Source organism: Chiloscyllium punctatum, chromosome 27 (assembly GCF_047496795.1).
Source record: "Chiloscyllium punctatum isolate Juve2018m chromosome 27, sChiPun1.3, whole genome shotgun sequence".
In the NCBI taxonomy this organism is placed as follows: Eukaryota; Metazoa; Chordata; class Chondrichthyes; order Orectolobiformes; family Hemiscylliidae; genus Chiloscyllium; species Chiloscyllium punctatum.
The window spans coordinates 32,729,407-32,749,090 of record NC_092765.1 but is presented as its reverse complement, the minus strand read 5'-3'; the positions used below and the strand labels follow the sequence as shown (position 1 = coordinate 32,749,090).

The following is a 19,684-nucleotide window of genomic DNA, read 5'->3' as shown; positions in this document are numbered from 1 at the left end:
CCTCTGGTGCGAGACTCTCCCATAAGGGAAACAACTTTGTGTCTCCCTAAGAATCTGAAATGATTCAATAAGGTTGCCCCTCATTATCCTAAATTCCAATGAGTGCAAACCTACATTTTCAAACATTCCTCAAAAGAAACTCACTTCACATCTGGAATGAACCGAGCAAATCTTCGCTGAACTTGCTTCCAATGCCAAAGTATATTGCTTTAGATAAAGGAAGCAAAATTGTTCATAGTATTTCTGCTATGGTCTAGCTAGTACCTTATATAGTTTTGCAAGACCTCCCAATTTCAATACTCCATCCCATTTGAAATAAAGGCAAACATTCCATTTGCCTTGAGAAAGCAGAGTTAATGTTTTGGGTCCAGTGACCCTTCTTCAGAACTCAGTTCTGAAGGAGGGCCCACTAGATACAAAACGCTAACATTACTTTCTTGCCACAGATGCTGGCAGAGCAGCTAAGTTCTCCAGCAATGTCAATTTATTTTTCCAGATTTCCAGCATCCACTGCTCTGTGTTCTACTTTATTCCATTTTCCTTCCCTATTATCTGCTGAATTTAAATGCAGAAGGACCTCCAAGGCCCCCGGTGCTGCAGCTTTCTGCAGTCTCTCACGTTTAATAACATTCTATTCTTCTTGTAAAATTGCATTACCTTACATTTTCCCACATTACATTTCATCTGCCAAATTTTTGTCCAATCACTCAATTTGTCTATATCATTCTCGTCATCCTCACTGCTTGCCTTCCCAACTATTTGTGTCATCTACAAACTAGGCTATTGCACATTCACTTCCGTAGTCCAAGTCATTAACTTAAATTGTAAATAATTGCGTCCCAGAACGATTGCCGTAGCACTCTATTTGTTAGAGGTTGCCATTTCAAAAATGCCCCCTTTGTCCCAGTTCTATCTTGTGGCAGTTAGCCAATCATCCATCCATTCATTACTCCAACACCATGGGCTCTTAATAAAGTATTCTCATATGTGGTACCTTATCAAACACCTTGTGGTCAAATATAAGTATGTTACATCTACTGCTTCCCCTTCATCTATCCTGTTTCCCAAACAACTCTTAAAAAAAACACTTTACTAAATTTACTTCATAAAGTCATGATGACTCTGCTTGATCATCAGCAAGGTCTCCACTTTAAATAATTTTTAATTTTAGAATGGTGGGTTATTTGGACATTTTTTTTGTTTTTAAATCGCTGTAAACCATCACAGAGACTCAGGTATTTCAGGACACGATTGGACTTGGTCAAATAACCAACTGACACTCTGCTTCAGCCATTACATGAAGGATGGATGGATGTATGGGAAATTTACCAGACAACATTATAGCAATGGAACTCAACCCTAAGTAACTGCAGATGGGAAGAAGGGGAATAAGTTAAAGCAAAGTGTAGAGTTTTTTTTAAGAATTTTGTGAAGAAAGTTCTGCTGAATTGATGGAGAAAGAAAACTGGAAGAATGGTCTCCTGCAAAACTGGACTTAGCCTACCTGATATATCACAGGTCAAATACAGTTTTGTTTTCTACTAACTTTTTAGTGCCTTTAGATTTAGACTTTGCAAATAATGAAGGGTCCAGTGCCTCCAGAGACTTCCCTTTAGTACTGAATAACCTCTGGGCTCTCTCTTCTAAGGTTCTGAAAAAAAGGAAAACAAATAATGTATTTGACTGTTAATTGAAAGAATATTTAAAAAACATGTCCAAAGCCTTCAAACTGCATTTAAAGTCAGCAGCCCAGTAATTCTAAAACATAACTATTACAAACCTACAGACAGTGAATTTCAGAACATCAGTTTACACCAACTGCTCTCATACTTGCATATTATTCCACAGTTTAATAGTTATAAATTCTTTTGCAGTTATGCAGAAGATATCGGTCTTGGGCAGTGGAGCAAAATAGTGACAGTAATGGAATTGAAAATGCAGTGCTGTTTCCAGCAGGCAGATGACCCAATGCTACTTGTTCTGCACCGCTGTCTGTGATGAATTTTTACTCCATTGTGTTTAATCCCTGTTATCAAGCTGGACACTTACCCACCACATTTCAGACCCAAAGCCATTAAGGCGGATTTCAGTCTGTCCAACCCCAAGGAAGCCAACTCCTGTTGGTTCAAAAATATTTTAAAATTTATAAATGCTCTATGCAGTCATAAATGAGCAGAACTGCTCAGTAAATACAACTGCAAACAGAACTCTCATGAAATACAGTACTTTTGTAATTGTATCAAAACAAAAAAGGACTCAATCAAATGACAAATCAAACAGCATCATCGAATCTCAGTCACAGCAAGTACACTAACTACTCTGAAAAACCTAGGGATAGAGTTGCAGTGTAGCATGGAAGCAGAGACATGGGATACTCAGCCACAAGTGGCAGGGCATACGTTTGGTTAAATAGTGAACCAAATGATGTACATGTTCTGAGCACATTGGAACTTACAGCAGCATGACAATTTATCGGGAAGTGCACAGCTGGTGGCCTCCGAGAGACTCCTTTGGCCACTTTGGGCCCTTGGAACATGAGTGGGCACAGTGGCACCAATAGCCACTGCTCCCACTAGTGATAGGTACACTGCATGTGGCACTTTGCAGCCAGAACCTTGAGTACAGGGGAAGCCCAATGGTGGCCACTTAAGTACACAAGGATAGTGGATTCTGCAAGACCTCCCAAGTACAACTAATGCAAGTCCCCCACTGGCTCTCCAACCACTGGACATGCCCTTGTTATCCTGACAAAATCCATGCCTCTATAGTCTGCGTTCCTAACCTTCATAAGCTTGTAGATCTTTATAGCAGAGGAGACCACTTAATTCATTGTATCCATGCGAGTCAACAAAGATCAGACTTCACTAATTCTATTTTTCAGTTCTTGACCTAAAGACAAGACGACTGTGTGGCAATTAACACAAGATATTACTTAAATGTTATGCGAGTTACTGACTCAACCACTATTTCAAGCTGTACGTTCCTGACTCCCACTCTCCTCAATTGTCCTTATAGTCTTCTACCTGTTACATTAAATGTATGCCCCCGGTTACTGACCCCTCTCGTAGATAAACTGCCTATCTTTCTAGATTAAATTGATCACGGTAACCCTCAGGTGAAACTACCACCAGTTGTTTTTCTCTAATGAGAGAGCAGCCCTATGGCCTTTTAGGAACAAGACAACATTACCTTACCTAATTTAATCACATCTTTCCCACAATGTAGTAACTAGAACTACACAGTACTCGAGTTATGGTCTAAATAGTGTTTTATACAGTTCCAGCATAACCTCAGTGCTTTTACATTTCATGCCTCACTTAAAAGGAGGCACCATACTTCATGTCCCTTTTTTTTAATATTGTGAAAATAAAAGTTTAAAGCTATCAAATTATTACTTCTGCACATTAAATACAGACATTTTAAAAAAGACAGTTGTACAACTTTTTCACTTTCTAACATGATAAAGTACAACTTTAAAAAAAATTAAAGACACAGATCATTTGACTGAGAGATTTTGAATAACGATCACCATAAGCTTCAACTTAAACCAAAGAGAATAAAATAATAAACTAAAAGGATAACCTACTTCCCAGGATGAGAAAGCTGACAGATCTAAATGAGCACCAGCATGAGTCAGGGCACTGCTTGTCTCTTTCTGTCAAGACAAGTGACAATTATATTAATTCAGTCAAGATAAATAATTCACATAAACATTATCAACATGGACATATTTTTTCATGCAATATTACAAGACTTAGTGACTTAGCTCAAACTACCAGATTTAGGCTAACTACAATGAAGTGATCCCTTCATAGCACATACGTTTGATACAACAGCTATGATCATAAAATCATATTTAGATTACAAAGTTTAAAAAACTTTTAAATCTGCATTATAGTCCAGTGTTCAACTGTGTGAAAATGCTTTGAACTGTCTCATAATTAATTGCTGAAATTCCAGGTTTCCTTGCATGCAAATGATTCAGGTCTGGGTGAAGTTTTAACTTTTCTCCTCCTCACTGTAATAAAAATGACCATTTCATTATTGACTATCTAGCAATTTGTCACACTCCTGACATTTTGTTTCTAGGCTAAAGCAAAGGCAGATTTCCTTCCCTTATGACATTAGTAAACCAGATAGATTTCTATGACAATCTACAGTGGTTACAGAAATGCCATAGGCTTGCATCTTATTTTTGATTATTTTTTTATTCAAATATCACCATCTGCCATGACAGAATCTGAACCAATGTCCCTAGGATATTAGCATGGGGCTCAGGATTACTAGCCCAGTGATGTTACCACTCCATCAAGCAAAAGTTTCAAAACATGTACCAACAGATTTAAGAACAGCTTCTTCCTTGCTGATATCAGATTTGTGAACAAACTTGCTATATTTTAGAGGTGATCTTTCTCTCCACCCTCTCTAATTGTAACACTATATTCAGCATTCTGTTCTATTACCTTGATGTACTTATGTAAGATATGATTTGTCTGGTTAGCATCCAATACTTTGTACTGTATCTTGATACATATCTCAATAATAAATCAAATCAAAACCACTTCCTAGCTATATTTATCTTGCTGATTTTGGGACGAGAAACTCGATAAGGTGCTCTTGGTAAAAGTTCACATTTATTGATTTGATTTAATTTGGCTTGATTCAATTTCACTATTTAAATTGATTTATTAGAAATTCTATAAAGAGAAACCATTTAAACTATCAATTGGCAGATGAGAAAGAGACATATATAATGCTGCATTCTGTAAATAAGCCCATTATCAATAAGGTATTAGTGTCTAGTTTCATACTTCCGCATCAGGTTTGAAATCAATATAATACAGTAGGACACTATCAGACATAATTTAACCTGTTGTGGGCGGCACGGTGGCACAGTGGTTAGCACTGCTGCCTCACAGCGCCAGAGACCCGGGTTCAATTCCCGCCTCAGGTGACTCTGTGAGGAGTCTGCACGTTCTCCCAGTGTCTGCATGGGTTTCCTCCGGGTGCTCCAGTTTCCTCCCACAATCCAAAAATATTCAGGTTAGGTGAATTGACCGTGCTAAATTGCCTGTAGTGTTAGGTGAAGGGGTAAATGTAGAGGAATAGGTCTGGGTGGGTTGTGCTTCTGTGGGTTGGTGTGGACTTGTTGGGCCGAAGGGCCTGTTTCCACACTAAGTAATCTAATCTAATCTATTGTATACTCATTCCCTCAATAGCCTTGTGGAGTACAATAGACAACTGATAATGCTGTCTTGGTTATATCCAAGGGGCTGGAGTTCACCCTGAACTTGGGAGAAAGTGAGAAGAGAAAAATAAAGAGGGACACACAAAGTGAGAGGAAGAAAAAGATAGAAAGACAGAAAAGAGAAATTCTGTTGTTTAAAAAATGCCTCAGCATCAATTCAAACCCATTTCTAGCAACTCTGTAATGGTACTAGAACCACATCTTCTCATAACTATTTTACTTGAAACTATTGTTTTTATATATTGTGCCCTATCTCAACCTAAAAAGGAATATTTGAGCCTCAGTATCTTAACATTTCCCACTCTCAGAACACAAAATAGACATAATGCAATGTACAAGAAATGTATTCTACCACCTTTGTTAAACAAACAACATTGCAAATGCTCAATGAAGCTTTTCTGTAGTTTTAACTCTCAAATGCAAAAGATTAATAGAGATTGGCTTCACAATTGCTGTGGAACATTGAAATATCTCTGTAATTTTGAGGTAAGAGGAGAGATGCCAAGCCAAGTAAAAATGCCACTGAATATAAATATTCCAAAATTATGGCTGTCAAGAAGTTAGTTTATTTTGAACAAACATGTTTATTGCAATATATTGTCATACTACAATAATAATTAACATATTACGTACTGGCCAGCCAGGAAAGGTGCCGTTATCCCATTTTTTCTCAAAGTCAATTTGTATTTTTCCAAACAGTTCATTCTGATCCAATAAAGGTTTCACACGGTCAGTATAATCCTGGAGGTAGTCTAACAACATTTCCAGATACCTAGAGGAATTAAAAATTGACTTCAGTTTAGTTGAAATGGAAGTTAACTTTCCAGTTATGCACTCTCAAGAATAATAACACCATACTAAACAGTGAAGAGGATAGTGATTCACATTTGATCCAGTTAAAGCAATCCAAACCATTGACAAGAAAGTGTGTTTGTGACTCAGAATCCTAATTGATATGAAATGAGAAGTTGTGGCCCTAAGATTTAATTTTTGCATTGATGCTGAGGCATTTTGTTTCTCCTTAGTTTATAACATTTTTCTTTAATCAGTCCATGGGTATTTGAAATTTTTTTGAAGACTTTCTTAATTAGAAACCTTTCATAAATTGTACTCAGACAAAAGTGAGGATTGCAGATGCTGGAAACCAGAGTTTAAATTAGAGTGGTGCTGGAAAAGCACAGCAGGTCAGGCAGCGTCCAAGGAGCAGGAAAATCGACGTTTTGAGCAAAAGCCCTTCCTCAGGAATGAATCATTCCTGAGGAAGGGCTTTTGCCCGAAACGTCGATGTTCCTGCTCCTTGGATGCTGACTGACCTGCTGTGCTTTTCCAGCACCACTCTAATATAAATTGTACTCAGTCCAGTTACCTTCCTCATTTCTGCATTACTGTTTGACTGCTGAGAAACTGCAAACTATTTGCAGAACATATGAAATAATGACAAAGATGCAAATTGCTATTAGCCTTCAAAATAAATAAAACTTAAGTGCAAAATTAGGCTAATTAAGGCTGAGAGAAAGGAGAACTATATCAACATGCAGCATCACTGCCAGATAATTATTCAAATGTTAATTTTCACACTATCATAAAAACAGTTGTATTGACATAATGTAAAATATAGCAGTAGGCCATAGCCCACTCCATGATTTAATGAGATGATTATTTTTATCTTCTTGGCCTCAACCCCACTTTCCCGCCTGTTCCCTCTGTAGCCAGATTGTTGGACTGTCAGTTGACAATATTTCAAATATCTTAGCCTCCACAACTCTCTGAGAAGATACTTTTAAGAGATCAATAACTCAGGAGAATCTTCTCTTCATCCCCATTGTAAACGGATTGGATCGATATACATAAAAAAGTATTTTCACTTACCGCTTATACTCTGCATTTTTTCTCTCTTTTGGAATATCAAAAAGTTGGTCAAATGTAATCAAGTAGGTAATATAATCACATTTCTGTAAAAAGAAAACTTGTTGTAAAATTCACAGGAATTTTATAATCCATATGCACATTCTGACAAGAGACAGCTAACGGAACTCTATCAACAAACACATTGACTTGGATCCCATTTATCACCCCTGAAAAAAAGAACAGGAAATGATCTCACTGACCCAAGGAAACTGAAACATATGAATAAAAAGCAGACCATATCACCAAGCTTCACCGGAGGCTCACTGATGATGTTACCTAGTATGGTGACAAAACGTCTGAAAACAGACCTTTCAGCTCAGCTCCAACGTACATCCTGAGACAGCTAGAAGTAGATAGAATTCCAAACACTAACATGATCAAGGCATGTGAACTAGAGTACGGCATTGAGACAGAGGATCAAACATGACCAAACTGAATGGGAGAGCATGCTCAATGGGTTGAATAGCCCATTTCATGATGCAAATAACAGTTTCCAGACCAACAGTACATGAGGTGCCAGCTGTACCCCAGGAAACATCTCTCTCACTAAATTACTGACTGGAGGATCATACGTGTTTTAATCAAAATTCAAAATATACCTTTGGCCCAGTTGCAAGAATAATGCTCAGGCTTGTCATAACCCTTTACTGAAATGTTCATACTACTGCAGATGGTGCTAACATTTGGATTATTTAGACAACCCAACCACTTTATGTTCCAGTGAAACTCATCTTTGTAGATATAATAGTTATAGCTCATGTTCTATTTTAGCAGAACTGGAAGGCAACAAGAGGCATTGACATCAATATGAATATACTATAATGCTTCAAACAGGCACTTCAGTTAAAATTAATGTTTCATCTTTTAACAAAATAATCCACAGTGGTACAACTATCTGCCACCAAAGGGAACATTATGAAAGTTCTTTATTACCATGTACCAGATAAATTGTACTCTTGGATGATTATAAACTTTCACAGAATAAATGCACTAAGCAAATTCTTAATAAATTTAAATGAATCCATAGAATCAGTCAATGTGTGGCTACTTCATTAGTGTCATTCTATTATCTCTATTTAACACAATTTATACGAAGCAATAATTATAAAGTCGAGAAGAAAATGAGTACTTTAATATAACAAACAGGAATCCAATTATGCTAACACTTCAATTGATAATTCCTTTGCATTATTTACCATTTGCCATCGTCTCAATACTACAGATACTCCTCAACCACTTTAGAACTGAAAAGTAGCCAGGTTCACATGAACTGACAATGCTGAATACCTATCTCATGTCGGTCTTTGGGACATCTTTACTTTCCTTTGGTATCTTTTTCTATAATGCTAGCAATGAACTACTGGAGAATTGCAGGATTACCTTACTATAGAAACAAGCAAGAGCTCCAATGTGTTAAGATCACTGCATTATCCTTAGCTTTAGTGAACTTTTGTCAGATCATAAGACACCGGAGCAGAAATTAAGCCTTTTGGCACATCGAGTCTTCTCTGCCATTCAATCATGGCTGATAAAATTTACAAAATCATTCTTCTGCTTTCTCCCCATAATCTTTGATCCCCTGGACAATCAAGAATCAATCTGTTTTGAATATATTCAATGACCTGACTTCCACAACCTTCTGTAGCAATGAATTCCGTAGATACACCACTCTCTCGCTGAAGACATTTCTCCTTATCACTGTTCTAAAGGGTCTTCCCTTTACTTGAAAGCTGTGCCCTCGGGTCTTAGTTTCTCCTACCAGTGGAATCATCGTCCCAATGTCCACTCTGTCCAGGCCGTTCAGTACTCTGTGACTTTCAATAGATCCCCCTTCATCCTGCTAAACTCCATTGAGCATAGAACCAGAGTCCTCAAATGTTCCTCATATGTTAAGTCGATCATTCTTGTGAACCTCCTCTGGACTTGCTCCAGGACCAGTACATCCTTCCTGAGGTATGGGGGTCCAAAATTGCTCACAATTCCAGACAAGCCAATTTTCTTACTTCTTACTAACCTCTGAACCTTTCAGGTTAATGTATTTGAGGTAACAGTCATGAAGGTCAAGATAACGTCCATATCCTTCCTCATCTGTGAACTCCACGAGATCTTTAAGAAACAAATGGATTTAATTTTCATTTGCATGTATTTCAATCACAAGCCAGAGAAAGTCATAGAGCCATATAATCACACAGCACAGAAATAGACCCTTCAGTCCAACTAGTCCACACTGATCATGTTTTCAAACTAAACTAGCCTCACTTGCCTTTGTTTCGCCCTTATCCCTCCAAGCTTGTCCTGTTCATGTACTTATCCAAATATCTTTTAAATGCTGTAACTGTACTTGCATCCACCACTTCCTCTGGCAGATTATTCCACACACGAATCATTCATATAAAGACAAACAAAAGTAGACCCAGTACCTATTGAACACTGCTGGTCACAGGCTTTCAGTCCAAAAAATAACCCTCCATCACCACCCTCTGTCTCCTACCATCAAGCCAATTTTGTACTCAATTAGCAAAATCATCCTAAATTCCATGTGATCCAACTTTACTAATTAGTCAACCATGCTGAACCTTATCAAAAGTTCAAGTAAACAACGTATATCTGCCTTCAATCTTTTTGGTTACTTTGTCAAAAAAATTCAGTCAAGTTTATGAGACAGGTTTTCCTTCACACAAAACCATGCTGACTATCCCTAAATACTCCTTGCCTCTCCAAATGCATGTAACTGCTACCTTTTAGAATCCCCTCCAACAACTTACCCACCACCGCTATCAGACTCACAGGTCTATGGTTCCCGAATTCCACTTACAGCTTTTCTTAAATAAAGGGACAACATTAGTCATCCTCCAGTGCTTCAGCAATGCACCCGTAGTTATAGATGATATAAATATTTCTGCTGGGGATCCCACACATTCCTAACTTTCCACATTGCCCTGAGATACACTTGAACAGGTCCCAGAGATCTATCCACCTTTATGCTTTCTAAAGCCTCCAGCTCTTCCTCTTATGTAATGTAACCGGTTTGAAAAATATCAATATTTCCTCTTGTTCACTAACCTTAGTTTATATAAAAGACATTCACACCTAACCCAGGAAACTGTAACTTTAATGCATGGTATAATTAGCAAAGTATCTTAACTTAAATATTTTGTAAAGCATTTTAACTGAGACTAGATACACCCTGTAATAATAACCAGTCATTTGCCAACTGAAGGTGTCCATAGCTTTCAAATATGCATCAATGTGGTGAACAGTTGTTTAGTAGGGTAACCTCATACCTGTCTGTGATGTTGAAGCAGCAACAGGAATAAATACTAAATGTAGTTGCCACCATTTACATAATCATTAAGCAGATTACAAAATTTAGAAGGAAACCTCCAAACTTTAAATAAAAACACGATGTTTATGTATTGCATATTATGTATTGCTGATATTGATTTGGTACTTAAGTGTTTAACGCAACTGTACATTAAAAACAGGTTGGTTACAGTCTACTAGCTTAAATTTATTTTTAAATTCGACCTAGTGTTGAATTAAGATTACTCAATGATAATAACACTGCATTTTCTTTTTAGAAAGAGCAGAATGCTTAAAATCATTATGAATACTTACTCTGTGCCTCCTCACTTGGATTATCCCTGGTCTTCATTAACTCCTCGAACTCCACCGACATTGGAATACTTATCTAGAAGGAAAAGGAGAAAAGCGAACGTCACTTCAAACAGTCAGATACCAAATGTTCACCTTAAAGAGAACCTTGAGAATAGAAAATGTTTCAATTATTTTAGATCATATCCAATTTACCAGCTAGCGGTAAATGATAGTGAACTGCAAATTGTGGAACATGTAGGTTATGAGGCAAGTGCAGGAGCAAAGCAGTAAGGAGTCATACATTACCATATTATCACCCCCACTGTAGAAAGCATTTTGTTTGTATCAGACTTGTATGTACAGATTCAGGACATGGGACCACTTAATCCAAATACAGTTAAACTTTGTTTTAACCAGCACTTTATGAAACAGCACTCTTGATAAACTGGCAGAAATTATATACCTAAAATATCGGATGTTTACAGTATTACTGCGATTTCCAAGTAGTCAGCTGAGGATGCAAATAAGGAGACTCTCTGCTGTTAGGTTTTATTAAAGGCAAAGTGATTATTTAAATGAATTATACTGTAAATAAAGTAGAAACAGTAATGTGTACACCTCCTGCATGATTACACTGATTATGTGGACCTCTTGATCAACTGGAACATCTGATCAACCCGTGCACTTTTGGTCCCATCAAGGCTGGTTAATATAACGTTTACTGTGTAAGTTTTACACTGGAATACTGGATTTGGAGATTTCACATTACTAAGACCTCAACATTTTATGATTTATATCAATGACTTAGATGAGGGGAGTGAAGACATGGTAGCTAACTCTGCTGAAGACACAAAGATAGATAGGAAAGTACGCTGTGTCAAGCACATGAGGATGATGCAGGTGGAGAAAGATAGGCTGAATGAATGGGCAAAAGTCTGGCACATGAATTATGTTGGAAAATGTGAAGATTTCATTTTATCAGCAAGAATTTTTAAAAAAGCAGAATATTACTTCAATGGCAAATAACTGCAGAATGCTGAGATGAAGAGGAATCTAGATGTTCCAGTACAAGGTTCACAAAACATGAGTATGCAGCTACAGCAATTGATTAAGTTAGTTAATGGAATGCTACACTTCATACAGTAGAAATTGAACAACATTGTCAAGATGTTATGCTTCTGTCACACAAGGCATTGGCCTGATCACATCTTGAATACCACGTACAGTTTTGATCATCTTATTTCAGGAAGAACGTAGTTATGTTGGAGGTGGTTCAAGCAGGTTTATTAGACTGATCCTTGGAATGAGTGTTTGGATGTTCTGGGCTTGCTTCCACTGGAGTTTAGAAAAGTAAGAGCAACTTAATTGAGGTATACCAGATCCTGAACTATCTTGGCAAGTTGGGCATGGGGAGAGTGTTTCTTCTTGTGGGTGAATCCTGTTCAAAAATTAGGGATTACAAGGATTTCAGTGAGTCCCTCTCTCACTGCACACCCCAGGTCATCTCCTCTGCACAGACGTCCTTCAGCCACGTTCTCAAACTCCCTCTACAAAAATTAGGGAAAGCATGTTTAAATTTTAGTGGAGAAATTAGAACTTTTTTTCTCGCAGGGTTAACAGACTTTGGAACTTTCTGCCTCAGAAGGCGATGGAGGCAGAGTCATTGAATATTTTTAAAGTGGAAGTAGGTAAATTATTGTTAAACAAGGGAATCAAAAGTTTCTCATGGTAGATAGTAAATTGGCAAATCGAAACACAAACAAAATCAGCCATGATCTTACTGAATGGCATCGCAGGCATGAGGGGCCAAATGGCTTCCTTCTGCTCCCAATTCATAAGCATCGCTTCAATGAGTATTGTAAGCTAGTTAGGAGAATTTTCTCAAAAGAAATCAAAAAACAATTTTTTTTTTTAAAAAAAAAGGTTTCCAGTCAGTTCACAAAAATACTCTGAGCAAGGTTTTCTGAATTCTAACATGCTGCCTATGTCTCGATATTTGCTTAAGTAATAAGTGCAAGTAATTTAATCTAAAGGTCAAGTAATTTAATAGGAAGAATGATAAGGAAACAATGCTATGTATCATGCAGTTTTGTAATAATTGTATTCAGACATTTTATACAAGTTCAGACTATAAGGCTTTATGTCTGTGTGTGCACCAACCTCATTTGGGTGTTTTCTGTGGAATTCTTTGATCATCTTCAGCCGATTGTAGAATTCTCCGAATTCATTTGGTCCTGAAATGGCATTTAACTCATCCTTTCGCATACTGTCAGCAAAATAAAGCCATAACAATGAAGGACTGCATTATGTAATATTTAACACTCAAAACAGACAGAGCAACAAAATAAGTAGACCTTCAAGGTAACAAATGTTCTCAACCAGAACACACATGCAGTCAAAGGCCAGTTATGTGGTGAATTCTAATGAATGCTAAATATTCATCAATATCATAGCAAAATATCAATGTGTTTGCTTTTGGACAGGATCAAAAGCTATAACTTTGAATTAGGTTACTGAAAGTGGAAAAACCTTTATCAGTTAACATATAGGGAATATTTCTGGAGGGGAGTAAGTTTTTGATAGTAGTCCAACACAAAGGCGCAAGATGAACTAGGTGGCAACACAGTGAGAACTTCACAAGCATCGTAAGTGTAATTGCTCCATTACCCGGTCATCATGCAATTAAAATGCAATGTGACATTTCACAGGTTTCATTAAACATTATATTGTTTGAAAATGTTCAGCTGCATTCATTTGTCAAATACAAAACTTGTTACTATCTGAAATCAAATCAATAATAAAGACATACCTATCTTTGTCTTCATACAAGTCTCTTAGATTTCCTGCCACTTCCATGTACCTCTGGAAAATAAATAAACGAAAAAATCCAATCCATTTAAAACTGTTACAGGTGAACAGAAGACAGTGTTCAGCATTTAATAGGAAAAAATTTACAAGCTTCAAAATGCAGAACATTGCTCACTTGCATTTCACTCAACTAAGTTCTTCCAGATAAATAACGCTAAAAATTACTGTTCATTCTTGCACAACTTGTAGCAATAAGTATCAGACTATTGTTATTCCAGCAACAGTCTCAAACCTCAAGCAACTTTAAACATGTGTGCACAATAGAATTGAAGACTGGCTATTTACAAATCAGAATAATGCAGTTCTACCATTCTTTTAAAAGAATGGTTTTTACTCATTGCTTAGCAAGGACATTGTTTGAATAAACTATACAGACACAACATCCCTGTTCAAGAGGAATGTGTAGATTCAAGCACTATTTTTCTAGTGCCAAGTGGCGTTTTTAAGTCTAAATTTTTGTCAAAACGTAGGAATTGATTTTTACACAAGTAACATCTGGGAATTTGAAATCCACCCCGTCCTATTGCCTTGCTGTCAGTGTTGCCAGTATTGAATTTTTCTTTAAAATTACATCATTGTCTTCTATCACAATACAAAATAGTTTCTTTTCATAAACCTGCTACATCATCCAGGTAGATAGCAAAGATGCCTTTGAAACGTGCAGCGCCTAATTTTGTTTGTTTGTTCCAGGACAATTATTTGGATTAGTAAGAAACTGTGAGCTCATTTCAACAATGGTCATTAATGTATTTTGAAGCTTTCCTCTGCTAACACGTTAGGTTACTGCTGTTTGCACATTTATTCTGAGGCAGCTGTGTTGAGAATTTCCTTCAATCTCTAGCACTTTTCTTATATTTTTTGAGTCTTTAGTTGCTGCATAAACGTTAATCTGTTAAGCAATTTCAATTACTTTAAAATTTGAACTGGGCTGAGTCTCTACTGTGGAACTCTCTTTTAGAAACACAGATTGCAGTGAGGTCAATTACTATAACTGCTGAAAGATCAGTCACTATTGATGTTTTAAACAAGCTTTTGAACAAACGCAAATGCCTCACTCTAAATCCAGATCTGCACGGAGTTAGCAAATTTCACTGCAGAGGCACAGAGGGACCGAGAGAGCATGGCACGGAGTTTCTGATTCTAATGATTATCGGTACACCCAGCTGGTAAATGTACATGAAAATCTTCAATCTTAATCCTTCCACAGCACTTTCGGAACCCTCAAACTCTACCACCTAGAAAAGCAAGGGCAGCAGATGCATGGAAATACCATCGCCTACAAGCTCCACTCCAAGTTGCACACTTTCCTGACTTGGAAGTATATTGTCATTCCCTCATTGTCAATGGGTTTAATTCTTGAAACTGCTATTCTTACAGCACTGTGGGCACACACACACACAACAGACTGCAGCGGATCAAGAATCCAGCTCACTACCACATTCTCAGGGGTAAATACGGATGGGAAAATAAATGCTGACCGAGCCAACAATACCCACATGTGTTAACAAAATAAAATGCACAGCCTCCCAATATGCCTATACTGCAACATTATCTTCAAAGTGAATGGATTTTATTGTGCATTGATAAAGGAAAACTAATTGGCAACTTATCAAATGGATCATTATGCAGGATAAAAGTCTGCATGTGTAACAGACCTGGTGTATAGTTCAGAGCTACATCTATTTTACACAATTGATCTATACAACAGATATCAATCCAAGCAGAGTAATTGTAAGTAATCCTAGAGTGACAACCAGATTTGAAAGCCAGGCCACAATGAGCTTACTTACATCAAGCACTGCTCTGGCCCGATGATCGGAATTGATTTGGTCCCGAAGCTGGAAAACAAATTTTAAAAGTTAATATGTTTTAAAACAACCAAACTGTTTGAAAATTTAATCCTAGTCTCACCAATTAAAACCGGTCCTCATCAGCACCTTCACCACTTGTTCAGACAATGGTAAACACCTCTCCTTTCATCAGAAATACAAAGAAAACTAACCAGAGAAAAGAGTTGTTGAACATTGGACATGGGCAGTGCAATCCACTTCCAAAGTGCATGCGCGTGTGAAACACATAACATGTGTATACTTTAAAGATGGCCCAGAGTGCACTGAGACGTCTAACTCCATCAGGAGATTCACTTCAGAGCTTACTTTAAGTTTGAAGAGCTCATTAACGTTGGTAGCTTCAACCTACAATGAGCATTGGAATGTACTGACTCTCCAGAAAATGGAGATAATAATATGCAGGTCAATCAATATCACTGCAAAAAGCAGACAGACAACCTCTATGACTCTATAAGTTAACATATCTCAGGTGTCGTACTCTTGCCAAAATATTCACAGCTAACACGCTGAATAATTTCAAATGACAGCTGCTGTACATCTCCAGCACTGTTTGGTTTTGCATCAGATATACCTTTTTGTTTACAGTGATGTAGAGAAGTCAAAAGGCTACTGCAGCTCCATGCAGTTTCACTCCAAATTGTGTCCTCCATCAAATGTAGTTCAATGTTTAGCAAAACAAAAATTAACAATAAAGTTCACGCTGGTTTGGAAAGTTTCAAAATCACATTCCAAAAATGAAAACAACAACAATGTGGATATGAATGCAGGAATGACACTGAGTCCAACCAACCAACCTAAGCTTTTAAACACCTGAATAAAACAAAGAACAACTAAAAAATCTGAACAAAGAATTGCTGGAGAAACTCAATAGATCTCGCAGCATTGGTGGAGAGAGAAACAGCCAAGGCTTTGAGTCCAGTGTCTGTCCTTCAGAAGAACTCTCCATTTGGATACAGAACTGGCTCAAAGGTAGAAGACAGAGTGGTGGTGGTGGTGGAGGGTTGCTTTTCAGACTGGAGACCTGTAACCACAAGGATCGTTGCTGGGTCCAGTGCTTTTTGTCATTTATAGATATGATTTAGATGTGAACATAAGAGGTATACAGAGGAACCTCGATTATCCAAAGTCAACGGGCAGGCAAATTCATTTGGATAATTAATTTGACCTTAAACAAAAGAAGCCGTACTGCACATAATTGCATTAAAAAGCATGTTTACAGAGTTTTTATTTCATTCAACCACTTTGTACCACTCCATGAAAAGTCACAAACTGTCAATAGCTTCATTAATGAGGACTGGAGATGGTGCCGGTATCAGATTTTCCTTATCATCCACGGTGTCCATATTTTCCCGTTGTTCTGTGACTATATTGACTATCTGATCATTGCTGAGAGTCTCTGTTGCAATGTCATTGTCACAGTTCACCCAAACAAACATCGATCTCGGCCTCTACAAACTCTCCTAATCCCAACTATCTGCAGTTTTTGCTGATGTCAGTGGTTAGCCTTTGATCAGGATAGGTGTCCTCTTCACTGTCAAGGCAACCAATATGCAAGCCATTGCACAAACACTCCACAACTGTCGACAGCTTGATGCGGTCCCAAGATTCAGCAATCATGAACAAAGCGGCCTTGACTGTGAGCACCTTCATAATTTCCTGCACTTCCTTTGCTGCATTGCCTTCACCCAGAACAGCATGCAACGTGTTACGGCGATATTTTTTCATTATTGCAATGATTCCCTGATTGAACAGCTGTAACCTTGAAGTGGTGTTGGGTGGTAAAACCAAACACCTTGATAGCTCCGTTTGCTGATTCTAACTAGCTGTCTTTCACAGTGTGTGCCCCCACATTGCTAGAGTCCAGCGCTTGCCAAACGTGATCTGACAGCAAGTACAAAATCTTCACGGAACCAGGATGAAAGTGGATGTGTCATCCATGCCTTATTTTGTGCTTTGGACTTCACGGGAAACACGTTCCTGTCACAGTTCTTGAAGCAATATGGATTAGCATATTGCCCAGTGCAAACAAGCGGTAATTTATGAGAGCTGGTGGCGTTGACACAAGGGGAAACGGTGATGCAATCCTTCTGCACTTTATGTGCAGTTTATGACACCTGCTTTTCCACGGTGGATGCAAGTTTTTTGTCCAGCAGTGCACTCAAAAACAATCCACTTTCATCAGCATTGTACAATTGCTCAGGTTCATACTTTCCATCACCAATAGATAGACTACAGTTTCTGTCTGTCGCCTTCCACAGTGCTGTCATTCATGGACTTCTACTCTCCAAGAACACTGAGTTGCCTAATGCCATGACAATGATTGAAGCACTTTCACTAACCCAATGAGACGCTGGAGCAGTCACACTGGTGTGGAGTCGTTTATGGAAACTGGCAGCTTTTTCTCATATCGTCGTGCCAGATACAGGAATCCCCTTTTCCTGTTGCTGTGAAAACCACAGAAATACAGCTAGGTCAAGTTGCTCATCCTTTGCTGGCTTCATGGATTTTCTTTTTAAACCATTTGAAGTGTCACTTTGGCTGTTGAATTTCTCAAATCGCTGGTCTTACTTTCTTGATTTTGGACACTGTCGCTATTCCAATGTTGTACTCCTGTGCAATCTTTGATGCCTTTTCACCACAATCTAGATGCCATAAAATCTCACTTTTCTGTTCAAGTGTCACTGCGGTCCACTTTCCCTTCATGGACATAGTTAGTGCGTACAACAAACTCGATCAGTTGTACCAGATATGAACTTGGAACAAAGTCGTAGAGGGAATGAAGACGCCACTGATTTTGTCATGCATTTTAAATCCTTTCAAAAGATTCTTTCAACACTGCGACAATTGACTGACTAGGATTGTTGCACCAGTGTCGTTATCATCCTCTTTGCTGCAATGTTTGCACATCTTCTTCAATGCAGGTATTCCTCAGTTAAACTAAAGACGCAATCGTTGCACCATTGTCACTTAAAATTATTTTAACACTACTACAATTGACCGACTAAGATTTTTGTGCAAGTGTCATTAACACCTCTTTGTTGCAACGTTTGCACATCTTCTTGAATGCAGGTAACCCTCATTTAGCCTGTAAACAAAAGACGCAATCGTCGCACAATTGTCTGTAACAACTCCAAAAGAGAAAATGCTGAAAATGGGGGGGGGGGGGAGGAAGGGGGGAGGGGGAGGAGGAGGTGGGGAGGGGAGTGGGGAGGTAGCAGGTGGTGGTGAGGTGGTGAGGGGGTGGCAGTAGGGGAGTGGGGGGGTGGGAGGGGGGTGGGAAGGGGGGGAGGTGGGGGTGGAGGGGGCGGAGTTGGGGGGGAGGGAGAGTGGGGGGGGGGAGGGGTGGGAGGTGGGAGGGGGTAGAGAGGGCCAGGGGGTAGGGGGTGGAAGAGGAGGAAGGGGGGGCCCAGAGCCTGACCCCTGACCCCTGACCCCCTCCGCACTCACCGTGGATTTCTTCACCATCATCTCCTTCACCATCACATCCATCAGCCGCTCCTTCTCCTCATGGTAACGGCGCTGCTGCTCCAGGATGGTCTCCATGGCGGCGGCGGGACACGACGACTTTCCAGAAACTGACGGATCCGCACCTGGATTGGACAGGCTGCCGGACGTGACGCAAACCGCTTTCCGGAGCCCTGTGTGCCCACACTACAGCCCTCCGCCGTCAGTGACGCCGCATCAATGTTCCGCCCCCCCTCCCATGGATATACCACAGTGTAAACAATTATTTTCTTTGAATTTATTTGTGTCAGTTTGTTTGTCCTGTTGGCAAAGGACTCCACCATTTCCACCACTTCTAATCCTTCGGCAAATTAAATAAATTGCTGTGGGAGACCTATATAAATCCACCAGGATTCTCCAAGTTGACAGCTGCTCCCTGCCAGATCCATACAATCCTCCTCAATATGTTTCATCACTAACTTACACAGGAACGTTCAAGGAAACATCTTCATGTTTCATGTGGATGTTTTTGGGAGTTTTATCCAGGTTTTCTCACCTCACAGTCCATGGCGACTTTCTGAATCTCCAGAGGAGGCAAGAGTGTTGGCCGTTCAATGAACTATCCGGATTAACTTGATGAATATTTGGAACACTCCCTTTAGCAATCAGGTTCCCTCCCTCATAATCCCTTCCTCCATGCAGTGACTGGGATCATGCTTTTTGCTCTAACTCATCAGAGATCATCCAGGAATTCAGCATTTTGTCACAC

The 19,684-nt window shown here is 38.8% G+C and overlaps 1 protein-coding gene across 1 annotated transcript in view; it reads right to left on the bottom strand.

Moving 5' to 3' along the window:
* Window positions 1–19,098, bottom strand: part of sf3a3 (splicing factor 3a, subunit 3) — a 35,878-nt gene extending 16,780 nt beyond the window's left edge. Inside the window, exons 1-11 of the mRNA XM_072548490.1 lie at window positions 18,919–19,098; window positions 15,412–15,459; window positions 13,563–13,615; window positions 12,914–13,019; window positions 10,775–10,847; window positions 9,171–9,262; window positions 7,118–7,200; window positions 5,882–6,020; window positions 3,587–3,655; window positions 2,050–2,117; window positions 1,547–1,651 (exon numbers count right to left, since the gene is read on the bottom strand). Of these exons, the coding sequence (XP_072404591.1) occupies window positions 1,547–1,651; window positions 2,050–2,117; window positions 3,587–3,655; window positions 5,882–6,020; window positions 7,118–7,200; window positions 9,171–9,262; window positions 10,775–10,847; window positions 12,914–13,019; window positions 13,563–13,615; window positions 15,412–15,459; window positions 18,919–19,014 (932 nt within the window). The 5' untranslated portion in view covers window positions 19,015–19,098. The remainder of the gene's footprint in view (window positions 1–1,546; window positions 1,652–2,049; window positions 2,118–3,586; window positions 3,656–5,881; window positions 6,021–7,117; window positions 7,201–9,170; window positions 9,263–10,774; window positions 10,848–12,913; window positions 13,020–13,562; window positions 13,616–15,411; window positions 15,460–18,918) is intronic.
* Window positions 19,099–19,684: the final 586 nt, after the last annotated feature.